The following is an 18,065-nucleotide window of genomic DNA, read 5'->3' on the forward strand; positions in this document are numbered from 1 at the left end:
TTGCCGCCAACACTTCCAAGGGTCAGCCAGATTACCACCAGCAATTTGCCGTTACGCAAAAGGTCTATCTTAAAGTAATTTTCACATACTTTTTTACCTCACTAACGATGTCTTCAAGACTATTAAAGCAACATTAAATTTAATTAAATATATGCCTTGTTGTTTCTGAGCATCAGGAGACTAGAGTTCAATTCCCCAAAAACATAGTAAGACCTTAATGCAAACGAGTCCTCTTTATTTAATACAATTTAAAAATGTTTACACCCTCCACACACGCTACGTCTCCATGGAAATGAGTTCAATAAGCCATGTGATGAGATGCGTGGATTGACGGTCTCAGATGCGGAGGCAACTGAGATTCGTCCTCCACCACCCGGATTGAGGCGAGCCACTATGCCACCACGAGGACTTGGAGCGCATTGGGAATTGGGCATTCCAAATTGGGGAGAAAACCACAATTCATGTGGAGGTCAAGGAGGCGCTTGAAGCTGCCGTTGAACGTTGGAGCCTCAACGCAAGTCATCTAGAAGCCCCTTTAATGTGGCTGTGTAAAGCAGGCAAAATCTCGCTAGTCTCATTCGCTGTTCCTAAGGTTAGATTCCTAAATGGGTTAGATTTACTCAAAGGGTTAAGGAAGGTTTAGGGGTAGGTATAGGGTTTCTGTGGGACTCCAAATAAACACAAACAGTGTGAACATTACATGCAGCTCTTACAAGACTTTCAACCACTGGCTTAAACACAATTTTTAGTGACATGATGTGACGCAATCACGGCCAGTCAGAAAATATTTGATGTTTAATGTACATTAATGTACAGCAGGATTTTGGACCAAAGAGATTTTGTTGGTAATGATTGGGCTCACCGTCTTTGAACATGGCTTCATTGGTTACGCAGAAAAGTTTCATTAATTTAGCAAGCTTAAAGTTTTGCCAGTGATGTGAACAGAACAGCATATTAGACTTATCAAACCTGGTTGCTGGGAGGCTACCAGGACATATTCAAGGTTTATGCCAAGTTATCCTTAAACTAATCTTGCCAACCAAGCCACATTTGAAAATCAGTTGGCACACGTCCGAGACATTGGAGTGTTGCGTGACAACTCTACTGTACCTGTCAGTAAAGAAATTATTTACAGCAAAAATGAAATAAGTGCATATGAACAAGAGTAGAAAATCGACAGGATGAGTCTTGCAAGTAAGAGAAGTAGAAAATTTATTGCAGTATTTGTTCCATCAGAGGCATGTGGGTCCCTTTACGCTGAGCAGGGCAACCTGTTATCGCAAAATCTCCTTCGACACAGCCCTCCTCACAGACACTGCATGCTATACACAATAAATTACAGCCACACGGTACTATCGTACAAAATGGACAAACAGCTTAACAGAAAGAATTATCATCAGCCAATAGAAGGAGCTAAACTATTGAAAGCCGTTTGACACTAAGAAATCCAAAAAAAAAAAAGAAAAGAAAAAAAAAAAGAAACCAGTAAAAACATCAACAAACTAATTCTTTCAACATTCAGTATATATTTAAATTTATTTTATAGATATAAACAATATTTTTATGTTAAACTATGATACACTGGGAGTAGAAATCAAACAACCAGAAATCTGCTGCACAACAGCGAAGGAGCACCCATACAATGTTTCTCCAAACATTTTATTCCTGCGATACGACGATGCACCCTGGTGCTGCGTCTTCCTGCCAGAGGGCAAAATGTTACCACCAGACCCAGAGTGCATCGGAGAGAAAGAGTTTGTAGTGTAGAATAGCCGCTTGGGTTTGTGTGTTTGGCTGACGATGACCCAGGAGATGTTTGGCTGATAGGCATGATGGTATATGGAGAGAGATGGTGTTGGAGATGGGAGATGTGTGTTTTGTATGTATTATTAGCTGGAGTTCCTGTCCTTGGCAGCGTAGAGTGCACGTAGAGTCTGTGCGACTTTGTGGTTGAGCTTGTTGCCACTGGTGAGCGTAATTTTTTTATAGATTATATCGGTCTCTTTGATGGTGTCCACCCAAGGCACCAGCTTGCGTCCATCACGCCGCTTAGCCTCAGCCCAGGGGCTGGAGTACGAGCCCGCCATCCAGTGGATGTTGTAACCTCCGCTGTGCCGCTGGATCACGCGCGCTATCTGCGGTCGGTCTTTGAATTTGGGGCAGTGGATGGCGATTATATCAAGTGCGCTGACAGACTCGCTCATGTTTGCCAACAGCAGGTCTCCCGAGTCTCCCGTGCGCCTTCCACGCCGAGACGCCTACGAAGAAAGACATAACATGAGCCTTTTTGTTACCATTCACACAGAATTCACAGTTTGCATGAACGGTATGATAGATATTGCACAGAAAATGGCAAGCGCTTTCTCAAAATCGCAAACACCAATGTGATTGGCTGGTTTTAAGCAATTTCCAAAAGTTAACAGGGGAAAGTTGTTAACGAGTTATTAAGCAATATTATTATCATCATCATTAATGTAAATTAAGAGGAAAACTAAATGAAAACATTTTAATTATCTGAAATGCACAAAAAAACTAATAAACTTCCAAAACAAGCTAAAATAAAATAAAGGTGTGTAACAGCCTCAAATGAATTGGTTTATTGTAATAAATGTAAAAAAAAAATTCAACCCGCCTTCAATAAGTACTAAAATGCCTCTAGATAGCAATGACACAATTCTGCCCTGTTAATTTGTATGCCGTTTAAATTATATCAGTTAACGTATTAGCTTTAGCATCACTAAAATAATAAAACTTAAATATAAACTAAACTGAACTAGAAAAACACTGAAGAACAAGTACAGTAAAATTAGCAGTCATAGAATAAAAACCTAACAATTGAAAATAGAATACAAATAAAAACAAAAAATTGGCTTTCTAGGATGTATACTTTGTCATCATGATTAACACAGGCTAATGATTGGGGTAAATTCTGTCATGTGACTACATTTTTGTGTTAATGCCAATTTTTGCAACAAAATGTTTTTTCAAACCAGTTTTTCACAACATTTGAAGTATTGACATAGATTTTATGTGCTAGAGTTAAACGGAAAAATATTACGTCAACACGTGAAATTTTTGTGATAATTTGCAATGAACTTTATTTTGATAGGCTAAATTCTTTTTCGCAAAAAAATCCTTGGATGGAAACGTAGTTATATAAAGGTAAACATACTACAAATAGGACAGAATGTTCTGGTGAGTTTACCATTTTTAGCTGTGGTGCTTTTAAAGGGATCAATTAAAAGATGACATTTTTTGTAATGTTGAAGCATGCGGAGTGTGCGGTGCATTTGAGTGTAGTTACTATCAGCGTGTTAAACTTTGAGAAGTTGTGTCTTAAATCATCCTCATTATTTAAAGCATTGCTTATGTACAAAATCACACATTCAACAATAAATGCCATTTTTAGTCATTATTGGACTTTCAATAGCCTGTTTAAAGCATGTTCCCATTATTACGCATAGTCCACATAGTTATGCATATGTGGACAGATAAAAAAAAAAAAACGATTTCTACTGAATCGGTTGCCGATTCTTTATGGTGGGGTGTCTGACAGACAACGGATTGCTTTAAAAGGAAAGTTCCAGGTTCAATACAAGTAAAGCTCAATCGACAGCATTTGTGGCATAATATTGATTACCACAAAAATTTATATGGACTTGTCCCTCCTCTTTAAAAAAAAAAGGAAAAATCTTGTTGACGTACTAACCTTTTGTATGTAAAACTAAAGCCAATTTTACAACTTTGTTACCATGACGATGTAATGTCAACAAACCCTAAAACTACTGTAAAAATTCAAATTTAAACAACTCCACAGCTCAAATAACACACACGCTTTTACAGAATAATTAATGCAAGTGGTTTAATAAAATTATAAGCTTCACATGTCTGTTTAAACCCTCCAAATATTGGCCAAATTCACTTTCATTGTCCCCATTTACTTCCAAGGTAAGTGCCACATCGTAACCTCGATTTTTGCTTTTTTCAGAAGAAAATGAGGGACAAGTCGAAATACATTTTTTGTGGTAATCAATATTGTGCCACAAATGCTGTCGATTGAGTTTAACTTGTATTGAACCCAGAACGGTCCTTTAACTCTTTCCCCGCCAGCGTTTTTAAAAAAAAGTTGCCAGCCACCGCCAGGGTTTTTGACGATTTTCGCTAAATTTTAATGGCCCGCAGAATATTTTCTTCCATGAATATATGAAGATGCTATATATCACAATAAAGATCTGAGCCTCTGCGATTTTATTTTATCTTCATTTGTTCTTTTTTTATTGCGACTTGAACAGAGGTCGGTTTTGTCAAAAAACAACATCAATTCAGACAAAAAGCTGATAAAAAGGCATGTTTATGTCTGATATTTTGAGCTTCTCAATACTCCACTTCTTCATGTTTGAGACGATCGCAGTCTGTTTCTTTGATCAAAGAGTTGCGTACTCTTTCAAAACATGCGTGAGGGTCTTCCTTACCGTATAACACCTAAACACGGAAACCGGAAAATTCGTGTTTGGCGAAGCGTCATAAAACGGAAAATTCGTGTTTGGCGGGGAAAGAGTTAATAAACATCGGATTCCATAAACTACTTGTTGTGCGCACACACACGCGCACACACACACACAACAAACATACCACTACACACTACAAGTACTCCAAGTACTCTACAAGGTTAAATTTAAGTGCATCATTTTGCGTACGGTATGTGGATAAGCGGTGTCGCGCCCCTTTTAGAGCATCTTTTTATTATATGCATCCTGTTTATTGTAGGGCTGCAATTAGAGTCCATATATCCCTAAGAAACTAATCCACTAACACAGTCATTTAAATATAAGACATTTTTACCTCAGTGCTGTTGCGCAATAAGAAATGTTGCCAATAATAAATGTCTCACCGCCGTATCCCTATGAGGTCTACAGAAGTCAACACATATTTAGCACTTATTTCTCATTTCTTTTTTCCTTTAAAACAGTTAATAGAGACTGCTGTGCCAGGCAATTATTGTGGTCTTGTCGATTTAAGATGTACTCACTGAACCTCATTAAATAAAAAAGCAAACTGTGATTGTTTTACATGTCAATCAAGACTGGTTTCTTTCTGTCCAAGTGGGCAGTTCATGTCCAGAATAAGCTGTAAAGTGGACCTGACTTCATGTTTATAGTCAAACATCTGTTTTGAGTCATCTCACCCCCGGTGTCCTCTCCTCTCCATCGCTCTCCTCATCCTCAGAGTCGGCTGTGTGGTGGTTTCTGGGGCTTGTGGCTGCTCCCCCCAGCAGTGCAGTGATGGCTTTATTCCTCACGTTTGCACTCGTCTCTCCCTCCTCATCCTCTTCATCGGGGTCCAGGTGCTCCATCAGTAACTTAAACTGAGAACCAAACACAGAGGGGACAGAATTCATGACCTTTTGTTTGCTTGGCAGACAGCTAGAGACATACTACATCAACAGACTCAGTTACTATAGTATTCAATCTATAGTTTCACCAATCTTTAAACTCTAACCCTAAGAATGAGCAATAGTAACAGTGATGCAGCTTGCATCATGACTGAAATGCAAAACCAGCAGCATGTTCTTACATCGAGGTATTGTTTGACGATCTTCCTCTTCAACTCATATGTCATCTCGTTGTGAACATCATCGTTGTTGAGGAAGTCGATAGTCTGCCGTGGACTGAAGTGGACCGACGTCTTTCTGTTTACGGCTTTATCGTACACCTTCGCTGACTCAGTGGGAGAGTACTTCTGAATTTTGCTGCATTGAAAGAAAGAGCAGAATAAATTAATCCAAGTAATAAAAGTATACAAACAAAACTACAAAGAGAACAGCAACAAGAGACAGGTGACATAAATATTTAATATAAACATTATTGGTTTTAATGTGCTTTTTATTTGCCATCAAGTCATCGTGCCATTAGAATAATTCTGTGATGCTTCCTTGTCTCATGTCTCGTGAGCATGAGAAAGTTAAGCCAGAGATGTTTTAATACTGTCTAAGTTTTTTAAATCTTAAGTAGCAAAAAGAGTTGGTAACAGTTATGTTTTCATTTCCATTTTCTGTAAATCAGATTCATTAAAAGCTTAAATTAATGAAAGAAAAAAAAAAAAAAAAAAAAGGAAAATGTTGGCATAAGTAGTTTGGAATAACATTTTATTATTATGTATCAAATTACGCAGTGAGACAACTTTGTTTGAAAATATTAATATTTGAAAACTTTTGTCCACTAGATCAAAGTCAGCTGGTGTGCACATCAAACAGAGAGGAGTGTTTTAAAGACTCGTACTCATGCTTTTTTTTTAAATATCAGATATTTTGACTGTTTTAAAACATATTTTTCTCAGGTTAAATGAGGTAAAATGAAAGAAAAACTTGTTTTTAAGGAGCATGGAAAGAAGTATATCTTATTTGTCACTGACACAAACACTGTCAGCCAAAAGTTTGGAATAATGTTCAGATTTTGCTCTTATGGAAAGAAATTGGTACTTTTATTCACTAAAGTGGCATTTAACTGATCACAATGTATAGAAAAAAAACATAAACTACTTCAAAGAGTTCTAATCAAAAAATCCTCCATGTGCAGCGATGACAGCTTTGCAGATCCTTGTTATTCTAGCTGTCAGTTAGTCCAGATACTCAGGTGACATTTCACCCCTCACTTCCTGTAGCACTTGTCGTAGATGTGACTGTCTTGTCGGGCACTTCTCACGCACATTACAGTCTAACTGATCCCACAAAAGCTCAATGGGGTTAAGATCCGTAACACTCTTTTCCATTTATCTGTTGTCCGATGTCTGTGTTTCTTTGCCCACTCGAACCTTTTCTTTTTGTTTTTCTGTTTCAAAAGTGTCTTTTTCTTTGCAATTCTTCCCATAAGTCCTCCTGAGTCTTCTCTTTACTGTTGTACATGAAACTGGTGTTGAGCGGGTAGAATTCAATGAAGCTGTCAGCAGAGGACATGTGAGGCATCTATTTCTCAAACTAGAGACTCTGATGTACTGATCCTCTTGTTTAGTTGCACATCTGGTCTTCCACATCTCTTTCTGTCCTTGTTAGAGTCAGTTGTGCTTTATCTTTGAAGACTGTAGTTACACCTTTGTATGAAATCTTCAGTGTTTTGGCAAATTCAAGCATTGTATAGCCTTCATTCCTCAAAACAATGATTGACTGACAAGTTTCTAGAGAAAGCCATTTCTTTTTTGAAATTATTTACCTTAAGATATACCAGTCTACTGGATACTGTGGCAACTCAAAAACAAACACAAAGACGATGTTAAGCTTCATTTAATGAACCAAATAGCTTTCAACTGTGATTTATACAATGGCAAGTGATTTTCTAGAACCAAATTAGCAATTTAGCATGATTACTCCAGGATAAGGTGATGGAGTGATGGCTGCTGTCTAGATTTGATAAAAAAAATGACTTTTTTCAAATAGTGATGGTGCTGTTTTTTTACATCAGTAATGTCCTGACTATACATTGTGATCAGCTGAATGCCACTTTGGTGAATTAAAGCACCAATTTCCTACCGAAACAGCAAAATCAGTAAATTATTCCAAACTTTTGGCCACCAGTGTATATATATTTTGAAAAAAAAATATTAAGGTAATTACACCATTTGTTATACTGATGCATTTAAAAGAAAATTTGCATTCTCCCTTGTGTTTATTTAGTTAAAACAGTATGGAAAACATGCTTTGATTTTTCTTTTGTAATTATTTTTACTGTAATTTACTTATTGTATTAAATACTTTAAATATTGGCAACAGTTTGGTTTGGTTTAAATGTTTCCTCTGATTGGGGAAATAATAATGTTTTTGGAGCTTCAAAAGTCTGATCACCATCCACTTTCATTTTATGGACCAACAGAGCTGAGATATTTTTCTTTAAATGTGTTCTGTTGAAGAAAGAAAGTCATATACATCTGGAATGACATGAGGGTAAGGAAATTATGAGCTCATTTTCATTTTTGGGTGAACTATCCCTTTAAGCAATTTAATTTGGCTTAATTAACCAGCCCTAGTAGCAACCATTTCAGTCATATCTAAGGTTTTGGATTTTCACAAGGGAGATGTGTGTGTGTGTGTGTGTGTATGTGTGGGCTACCTGTCTGAGAAGCCGTAAAGGTTCTTGAGGTGTTGTTTGAGCACCAGCAGTAACAGTATGCCCTGTGATGCTCGAGCAAAGTCCAGAAGAGATGATGTATCATCAGGGAGACGCTCCATGACAGCATCAGCATCCTCGAGGTCAGAATCAGAATCTGACACACACTCCACGGCATCCTCCACGGGTTTGGGCTTCCTCACTCGCTCCCCCTCCTCATCCTCCTCATAATCCCCATCCACATCCTCTTCATCTCCGCTGTGTCTTTCTCTCTCCTCCTCTGGAACTCCTCTCCCCTTCTCAGAGCCGTTCTGTTGTCTTGGTCGCCGCCGTCGTCTCTTCTTGCTCTTCCTGCCTGGAACTCTAATGAGAGACTGAGCAGAATGCAAATGTCTTGTTCAGAAATCGTTATGTAATGATGTCACAACCATGAGGCCATTAACATGACTGCCAAAGTTTACAGTATACAGCACCTATTCACTAATTTGACAAACGGAGATTAGCTAAACATTATTGGTTTGTTAATGCAATGCTAGCTTCTGTGGGTATTTTCATGGAAAATCTAAGTTCAAATATAAAAATAGGTAAAAAGTTGAAACACAAAAAAAACCTATTCAACATGATCCAGCTCTTTTTTTTTCTTTTTGATTTTCTCCCCAATTTGGAATGCCCATTTCCCAGTCCTCGTGGTGGCTTGTGACTCGCCTCAATCCGGGTGGCAGAGGACGAATCTCAGTTGCCTCCGCATCTGAGAATGTCAATCCATGCATTTTATCACATGGCTTATTGAGCGCATTACTGTGGCGACATAGTGCGTGTGGAGACTTCACGCTATTCTCTGCGCATTCCACGCACAACTCGCCATGTGCCCCACCGAGAGCGAAACACATTATAGCTACCATGAGGAGGTTACCCAATGTAACTCTACCCTCCCTAGAGACTGGGCCAATTTGGTTGCTTAGGAGACCTGACTGAAGTCACTCAGCACGTCCTGAATGAACTCACGACTCCAGGGGTGGTAGTCGGCGTCTTTACTTGCTAAGCTACCCAGGTCCACCTTCCAGCTCTATTTTAATAAAATAATTACAGAATTTTCATTTTTGGCTGAACTATTCCGTTAAAATAGTGTAGGGTACTCCAGTCTTGACTTTAAGGGGTCTTATTTTTTCCCTGTGGTCCACATCATTATTATAAAATAAATATTAGATCAAGTTGTCAAGTTTTTTTTTTTGCAATAAACACTGATATTCCACTTTTACTCTGAACCTTGGAAATGAACAATACTTTTTGTTTAATTGTGTGTTAATGTTTGGCTGTCTATTTAGAGCTATCATTGGGATCCTTGCAGAGCAGCAAGTGCTACACAAAGCCAGAAAGTGTTTTTGTATTTATTTACCTCTCTAAATGTCTGTAGCAGATTGCTGCCTGACACGGACAGTGTGATGTCTATATGATGCATGATGAACAGCGGCTCCTCCTGAGATTGATAAGGGAAGTAGGCCAGATTATCAGCAATGAACAACAGCATGTTCACCTCCACCTTCTGCTCAAAGAGAGAGTAAAACAAAATAAAGAAAGGGTTAGCCACTTGTCACTGAAACCATCATGCCACAAAAAAGCAATTAAAGGGAGAGAGACAGACTCTGTATAAAAAGCAGAGAAAAAGTGCTTACTGAGCTGTCGTCAAAGAGATTGAGCAGCGAGATGAGGAACGCTCGTCGGTGTTGTCTGTTTACGCGGACCATACTGTAGAGGTGGGAGCATTGTGCAGAATTGGTCTCATCCAGACGGAACCCACGGATCACGGATCCACCTGACCCCAAGACAGCCTGCTGCACTTGGTACGACATCTTCATACCTGCTACTGCCTTCATCTGTTGAGAACAATATAATATTATCATCTTCCATTTAGAAGAATATTTCAGCGCTGTAGGTCCATACAATGCAAGTGAATGGGTGCCATAATCCTCATAAAGGGGGCATAAAAGTAATCCCAGTGGTGAAATCCATGTGTTCAAATACGATATGATAGATGTGGGTGAGAAACAGATCAATATTGAAGTTAATTGTCATCATAAATTCTCATCCCTTCCCAGTAGGGGGCGATATGCATGAAAACTGTGAATCAACAAAAACAGAAGGGGAAAGTGAAAATGAAGGAAAGAGGACAAATATTGATCCGTTTTTCATCCACCCTCATCACATCCCTTCAAAAGACGTGGATTTAATCACCTGAGTCGTCTGGAGTACTTTAATGCTGCCCTTATGTGGATTTTGGTGCTTCAAAATTTTGGGACCCATTCACTTGCTATCACTATGGACCTACGGAGCTGAAATATTCTTCTAAAAATCTTTGTGTTTTGGTCAAGAAAGAAAGTCATACACATCTGGGATGGCATGAGGGTGAGTAAATGATGAGAGAATGGGTTTTGGGTTAACTAATCCTATAAGATACATCACAATAAAACAGATTGAAATTGTTGCGTTTTCTCATGGAGTTTAAGATGAATGTTGCATGATATATTGTACATTCTTACACTTACGACTGCAATGTTTCCGAATAATAGTAATAGATTGGTATTATCAAATATTGTACTACACCATAAAGCAAGGTGTGTGTATAGATGCTTACATGGATAAAGCCAGTGTACTTCTTATCAATGTCCACCAGCTGCTGGTCTGCTTTGTTCCTCATGGTGGGCTCTGGGTCCGTCCCCATGGCGATCAGATATGGCACACACTGTGAATGGAAGGAGAAAAGAATAGTGACAAGTCCATATTAGTGTGTAAATTCTTCCCCCAAGGATGTTACACTGCCGACTAGGTCTACACAGAATCTGTACACTTTATTTCATATTTTCTGTGCTGATTATTTTTTAACAGTATGTGTGTTCGCTGGGAATCTAACTCATGACCTTGGCAGTGCTCTAAATATTTTAAATGTAATCATGAAATTCTTTCTATTTGTAATTCTGTAATTTCTAATTAGAAAAAATAAATAATCTTGCAAAGGATGTGTAGGAGTTTGTGACTGACAAACTGAAAATGTGGTGCTTTCTCATGGTCGCAGATTCTGTGGGACACACGATGATATCAATGCAGAGTTGAAAATGTCCCTGTAGTTGTAAGTATATTTGTGTGGGTGTACCTGTACAGGGTGTATGAGTCCCTGGCTGAGGGTCAGCGCGATGACATTGAGGGCAAAGTGTCGCACGCTGGACTGCGTGTGGAAGAAACATTCCAGCACTTGCTTCAAATAGAGCTGCATGATGGAACTGCTCATACCAGAGGATATGTCACCCATCTCTTTTAGATCCTCCTGCTTTGACAATTTCTGCCCTGAAGATAGAAAAACAAAACTAAAAGGTAAGATTGAGCAAGGAAACAATTAGCTTTTTTCCCCAATAAGGGGAGACACAAAATGTTTTTGTTTTACAAATGGACACAAAAACGGTTTATTAGACCAGATTGTTACATAAAAAGCCTACCTTTATTTGGAAATTGTGCATTAAAATATCTAAAAAATATTAAGTCATAGTTATATATCAGAGTTACATTTATAAAATAAATTGTTATAATGGAAAATTAACTCAAACCAGAGTTTTGATTGGTAAATGAATAAAAGTCTTAACTTCAGCACAAAATTTCTGCCATAAGCAGCTGTTTAAGTAGTAAATCTAGCCATATGAAGCGTGGAGTGGCCACTCACACTCTCTGTCGGCCTCCTGCATACGCGTGTCCTCCTCTTGCAGGTACATCTGCAGGTTCTTCAGCACCTGGATCTTCAGCGTGATGGAGCACCTCTGATCAGACAGCAGCCCGTTATACAGAGACTTCACCTCAGGAACAAACATCTGACTTGGGTGCATGATGAACAGGAACCCTGCAATGCATGTGAGAGAGAGCTTAGAGATTATAGCGGTTAAAATGAAAGATTAATGAGATCGCAATAGCATGAGACTTGAGTTATTTTGAAAAAAGATACTCTCAATCTGACAAGAAAAGAAAAAAAGCAATACTTATGTATAACATTTGAAATATTTAAATTAATAGTCATCTTACCCAACCCAATGATGGCTTTGCACCGGACTTCCTCATCCTCATGATTGGTAAAATACAGCAACAGTTCCAGAACCTTCTCCTTTATCACAACCTGCAAATAACAGTGTGAAATTACAGGTTATAATTTAAAAAGAATAAAGGGATTTATATTTAAAATAAATAAATTAGTTATAATAAAGCAAGTTACAATTAAATAAAAAAATATTTATGTTATAATTAAAAAATAAAATAAATAATAAATAATGGGGAAAATATGTATATTAAATAAATAAAGTGCACTATAATTAAAACGAATAAGGGGAGTTATAATATATATATTTTTTTTATTAAATCTAAAATAAATTTTAAAAATAGTTATAACAAATAAGATAAAATAAATAAGGGGAGTTATAATAGTAATAAAAAATTATGGATGTTATACTTAAATTAAATAAATATAAAAATGAGTTATAATAAGTAGAGAAAATAATTAAAATAAATGTATCCATAATAAAAAATTAAATAAGCATTTATTATAATACGAAAAAACAAAGAAAATAAAGTAAAGGGAGTTCTAATTAAACACCAAATTCATTTTATATGTGTATCAGGAAAGGTTCTGATACCTTAGTGGTACCCTTGAACTGCTCGAAGTCAAAGTCAAAGTGTCTGCAGAGAGCTCCCACGGTGAAAAGAGATCGGAGCAGTGCTGCTTTAGTGGCAGTGAGTGCCATGTTGTTCGTACCCTCCTGATGCTGGACCTTCAGCTTAGTCAAAGCCCCATAATAACGGTTAAAACAGGCCCATACAAACTTATAATTATGGGTCACTTTATTCACAATCGCACCCAAACAACTCACACAGTACTGGACAACCTGGGGGGGAGAGAGAGAGAGACAGTGATGAAACTGGATACTTTTTTGCAGCTAAGCACCCTGTGAGTTTTGTAAACATTTAGATGTTAGTCAGCGTGACTGGATTTATATATATATATATATAAATAAAATCAATAGTAATTGTTAGCTCATTCACTGAACCACAAATGCATCATTTTTACTTGTTCTACTCCAGATGGGTTGAGAAACGTTAGTGTTGTGTTACTGTAAGGCAAAGTAAAAATATTGAATTTGTTTTTTTTTTTACAAAAAAGGTTTGTCAGTCTAATTACTTGGTCATTTGATATTGTGTAGTCAATGATACAAATTCAATTTTGTTGTTACATGAAAACAATAATGTATTTTATCTATCCTAGTCATACATACATACATACATACATACATACATATATATATATATATATATATATATACACACATACATATACATACATATACATGCATATCACCCACACACACAAATAAATAAATATATAAACACATAAATATACACACACACACACACACACACACACACACACACACACACACACACACACACACACACACACACACGTTCGATTGAAATACTAAATCTGACATCTTTGGTCACACTGTATGTTCATTGGTACGGTTGTGTGCCACCAGAAATGACAACACAATAGAAAACCATTTATAGTACACTGTGTATTGCCTACAATTGTATATTAAGCAGCATGTATCTCGTACTGTAGTACGCTACACTGTTGTAACATGATCTTGCACTGACCACGGACACATGACCTCATTATGAGCATATCATCTGTCACTTACGGTCATGCCATATTTTAAGATGAGCTTCATCAGGTCTTCTTCAATGGTGGTCAAGAAGTTCTCGCTCGGGTGATCCATCAGAGGAACTACCAGCTCCAGGATTTTAGCAACATTACAAATCACCATGAAGTCACTCTGAGACTGTAAAAACGACAAATACAAACATCATTTAACACATCCATTACACATAAACACTGAAAAATACATACATTTCATCTATTTACTGACATGTACTTTAGCATACTAACAGTTTTCAGACAACGTATGACCACTAGATGGTGGAGTGACTTCAAACATTTAACTAGTAGAAATGGATTAAAAGGACAGTTCAAAAGTACAAATTCTGTCATCATTTATTCACCCTCATGTGTTCCAAACATGCACGATTTTCCTCCGTGAAGAAAAACAGGAGATGTTAGGTTAGGTATGTTAGCCTCACTCATTCACTTTCATTGCATTTTTTTCTATACAATGAAAGGGAATGGTGACTGAGATTTCTTTTGTGTTTCACAGAAGTCAGTCAGTCATACAAGTTTGGAACATCATGATGCCATAAAATGATGATGGTTTTCATTACTACTATCAACTATCCTTTTAATGGTTGCTGTTTGCAGAGAGGAAATATATACTTACACTGCACTTGGTGGTGAGGTAGGGCTGCATAGTCATAGCATGCTTTACCATTAGATGCGCTCTGATCTTACTGAACAGATAGAGTGTGTTGATGCACGCAACCAACCGCGTTGAGTTTACACTCTTGTGCTCTGCACACAGACAGCATTACAACAGCATATTAACATCTTCATTTGGAGTTCCATATTCATTCAGTAAGAACAAATTCATGACCAGCATCAGAAGGGTGTGGTGTCATCTGATTCACAAACAAATTTTCTTTGAGTATGTCCTTTTTAAATACCCAATTCACAAAGCAAACAATGAGGATAAAAGGTAAGGGTGACAGCATTACACTTTTACACTGTTTAAATTTATATGCATTTCATTAATAATAATACATTTATTTTATATAGTGCCTTTCTTGAACCCAAGGTCACTTTACATGAGAGCAAATACATTAGATACAGCAAATGGACCATTAACACATACACACGCACAAAAAAACCTCCCAAACAAGCAGCCGAGAGATAACACTGAGTGAAGAGATGAGATTTTAGATGTGATTTTTAAAGGAGGAGAATGTGGTGATTTCCCAAAGGGGCTGTGGGAGAGCATTCCAAAGTCGAGGAGCAACAGTCATAAATGACCTGCCTCCCATTGACGACAACCTGAATTTTGGGACAAACAGGAAATTTGCACCAGACCATAGTGTCCGAATATAAGGGTGAAGCAACTCAGCGATGTACTGAGGAGCAAGTGTCAACAATATCTTGTATTTAATGCGATAGGTAACTGGTAACCAATGGAGCTGTCGCAGAATGGGAGTGATGTGTGCAGACTTATAACTGGAAGTAAAATCTCTAGCAGCAGAATGGATGTATTATAGGTGATTTAGGATCTTAGTGAGTAAACCCAAAGAAGAGTGAATTACAATATTCCAATCTAGAGGAAATTAACGCATGGACTAGTGTTTCTGTATTAACTATTTCTGCATTAGATTAATTAGACAATTTACATTAAAAACACCACAATGCATACAACTAAAAAAGAATAACAAAAAAACTGAAAAGAAACTTTCTGAAAAGCACTGTGGATTAATAGTTTAAATGAAACTAAGGATGTGCACAATTTTACTGGAATTTAAACTGAAATTTTACAATCGACAAGTCTAAAAGTTAAAAACACTTTTGAAAAGATATTGTGTTTAAGATCCATCTGTAATACTTAATATATAATTTCAAAAATGGGGCATATATTTGCGACGTGCTTGCCTTGAATAATGATCATAGTACATTAGGCTATCCTAAAAAACATGACGATAGCAAACATAGGCATATTTCTTGAAAACAACTATGCAGTGCTGGACCAATAAGAACACACTTAATAGCCTGTTATAAATAGAATTCACCAAGTAAAAGTTACCTAACACACTAAGTCAGCACATTCAGTGTGTCAGCTCGCTCAGCTGGAACAGAAGAAATAGCATGCAGAAACCCTTAGCAAGTTGGTAGAGCTTGGCAAGTTTCTGGCCAATCTGCACCCCCCAACCTAAATGCTTAAATCCCATACTTTGCTTGTCTTGCAAGAAGACATTTTTCTGCATGCGCCGTGAGTTAAAGGGGCAAAGAAGATTGCATGGCGTAACTTAAAATGAAACTTTGCATATATCTACTAATCCGCTTTTTTATTTATATATCATTAACAGGACTTTGTAAAAAAAATACAAATCAAACCGTAAATGTGCAAATAAAACTTGAACGTTTTTAAGTTTAATGGGGAAAAACATTTAACCGACAAATAGCAGCAGCACTGATTACTTGACTAATCTCGCACATCCCTAAATTAAACTAAGTCACTTTTTAACTGAAAATAACCTCCTTCATGAATCGATTTACTACAGTTAATCTCTCAACTCCAGAAGTGTGTTTTTGTGTGCATACCTGCAAGTGCCTCCTCATATTTGAGGATGTACTCCACAAGATTGTCCACTAACTGCACACAGGCTTTCCTGGTTGGCTTATAGGACGAATCCTCCTCTGACTTCAACAGCTACAGAAACACACAGAATGCATTGAAGTGCTACAATCCTCCAAACTGAGGCTAATAAATGGAAACTGACTTTACCCCCAAAACACTTACATTCAGCAGGAGCTGCTCAAACCAGTCATAGCCAGTGTCCTTACAGGCAGCAACCTGCAACAGCAGACAGATGCAAGTGCTACATTTAGGAGGTAAAACCAACAGGCTTCTATAGTCATTACCTAGCAAAAGGGGTTACCAGCTACTGCTTGGTGGTACACACATTGATGCAAATGTATCTCGGTTCAGAGCTCACTAATAGAATGTGAAAATAGACCAGCGCCAGCAGTGGTAGGGGGTTGGAATTTTACTTTTGGTCAGACCGAGTAATCAAATAAAGTGTGAAAACAGCCTACGAGTGAAATTACGGTCTGAACAGTGAAGAAAAAAAAGTCTGAGTGCACTGACCACATCAGTGATGTTGAGAATCTTCCTGTTCATGGTCTCCTTGTCGTGGTTGGGTGTGGGTGTAAACCACAACTTCTGGAATGTTTCATTCACCAGTTTCTGCAAGTAGGAAAGACAGTTTGCTCAAACACTTTCAAAAAACACACAATTTTACAGCAATGCACTGCAATGGAGTACATGATTGCCTTACCTTAATGCCTTCCTCATCATTGACCCTGCGGATCATCTTCACACACATCTCAGTGATCTTACTAAAGTTGGGCTGCCCTAAACAGATGTCTCTTAGAATCTTGATCACTCTCTTTCTCACACTGATGCCAGTGTCCTGAAGAGGGACCACACACATATCCAATGTCAAAGTCAATTTAAACAACATTTCTCTAGTGTCTCAAGAAACTATGATTATCTGAAGAGCAGACATACCAGTATCCTCTCGATGAGCATGTCGTAGTACTGCTCCGTCAGCTGAGGTCGACTCAACACAAACCGTCCTAAGAGCTCAACAGCTGCTTCCCTCACACTGGTGGAGTTATCCATCAACCGCCCGTGAACACCACGCTGCATGTCAGACTACAGAAAACATGATGAGTAGTCCACACAGATGAAGTCACCCTTAGTTGCTGCCTGTCTTGAGTTGTGTTTCTTACCCTGGCCAGTATACTGGGGTCTACAGCCACCACCTCAGACAGACACTTCATGGCTTTTGTCCGGACAGCAATAGCGCTCTCCCCTAAAACTCTCAGAATCTAAAGGGGGGTGGGGGGGTGGGGGAATACTCTTAATGTATAACTGTACATATACATTTACACATTAGCACAGACATACAAGCATTGAAGACGGTTTCATTTTAGCAAATCTAATCATTTGAATGGTTAGTTTGAATGATCCAGTTTAGTTATGCACCGAAAGGAAAATTCTTGGCCAAAACCGAAAATCCTGGACATTCTGTGCCAAAAAAGAATTAAGAATTATAATGATCACATTGTTATATTTCAGTCGCAATTTGTTAGAGGAGAAGTGTGTAATTTCTGTGCTACAAGTGGCACCAAACAGAATTACAAAAATAAAGCATGTTTTCAAACAACCTTTGCCAACACCCCTCAGACTCATCATGCCCTTTTGCACTCTTTGATTCCAT

At 37.8% G+C, this 18,065-nt stretch overlaps 1 protein-coding gene across 2 annotated transcripts in view; it reads right to left on the reverse strand.

Annotated features, from left to right (window-relative positions):
* Window positions 1-1,200: 1,200 nt before the first annotated feature.
* LOC127643312 (nipped-B-like protein A) overlaps window positions 1,201-18,065 on the reverse strand; it is a 66,804-nt gene continuing 49,939 nt past the window's right edge. For both annotated transcript variants that reach the window (XM_052125996.1, XM_052125997.1), the window contains exons 27-45: window positions 17,575-17,673; window positions 17,351-17,497; window positions 17,118-17,252; window positions 16,928-17,026; window positions 16,580-16,633; window positions 16,381-16,489; window positions 14,459-14,589; window positions 13,826-13,966; window positions 12,764-13,012; window positions 12,159-12,249; window positions 11,806-11,979; window positions 11,245-11,435; window positions 10,729-10,836; window positions 9,770-9,970; window positions 9,493-9,639; window positions 8,100-8,470; window positions 5,575-5,749; window positions 5,186-5,365; window positions 1,201-2,258 (exon numbers count right to left, since the gene is read on the reverse strand). In XM_052125996.1, coding sequence (XP_051981956.1) covers window positions 1,890-2,258; window positions 5,186-5,365; window positions 5,575-5,749; window positions 8,100-8,470; window positions 9,493-9,639; window positions 9,770-9,970; window positions 10,729-10,836; window positions 11,245-11,435; window positions 11,806-11,979; window positions 12,159-12,249; window positions 12,764-13,012; window positions 13,826-13,966; window positions 14,459-14,589; window positions 16,381-16,489; window positions 16,580-16,633; window positions 16,928-17,026; window positions 17,118-17,252; window positions 17,351-17,497; window positions 17,575-17,673 — 3,171 coding nt within the window. In that variant the 3' untranslated portion in view covers window positions 1,201-1,889. The remainder of the gene's footprint in view (window positions 2,259-5,185; window positions 5,366-5,574; window positions 5,750-8,099; window positions 8,471-9,492; window positions 9,640-9,769; window positions 9,971-10,728; window positions 10,837-11,244; window positions 11,436-11,805; window positions 11,980-12,158; window positions 12,250-12,763; window positions 13,013-13,825; window positions 13,967-14,458; window positions 14,590-16,380; window positions 16,490-16,579; window positions 16,634-16,927; window positions 17,027-17,117; window positions 17,253-17,350; window positions 17,498-17,574; window positions 17,674-18,065) is intronic.

Source organism: Xyrauchen texanus, chromosome 4 (genome assembly GCF_025860055.1).
Source record: "Xyrauchen texanus isolate HMW12.3.18 chromosome 4, RBS_HiC_50CHRs, whole genome shotgun sequence".
NCBI lineage: Eukaryota > Metazoa > Chordata > Actinopteri > Cypriniformes > Catostomidae > Xyrauchen > Xyrauchen texanus.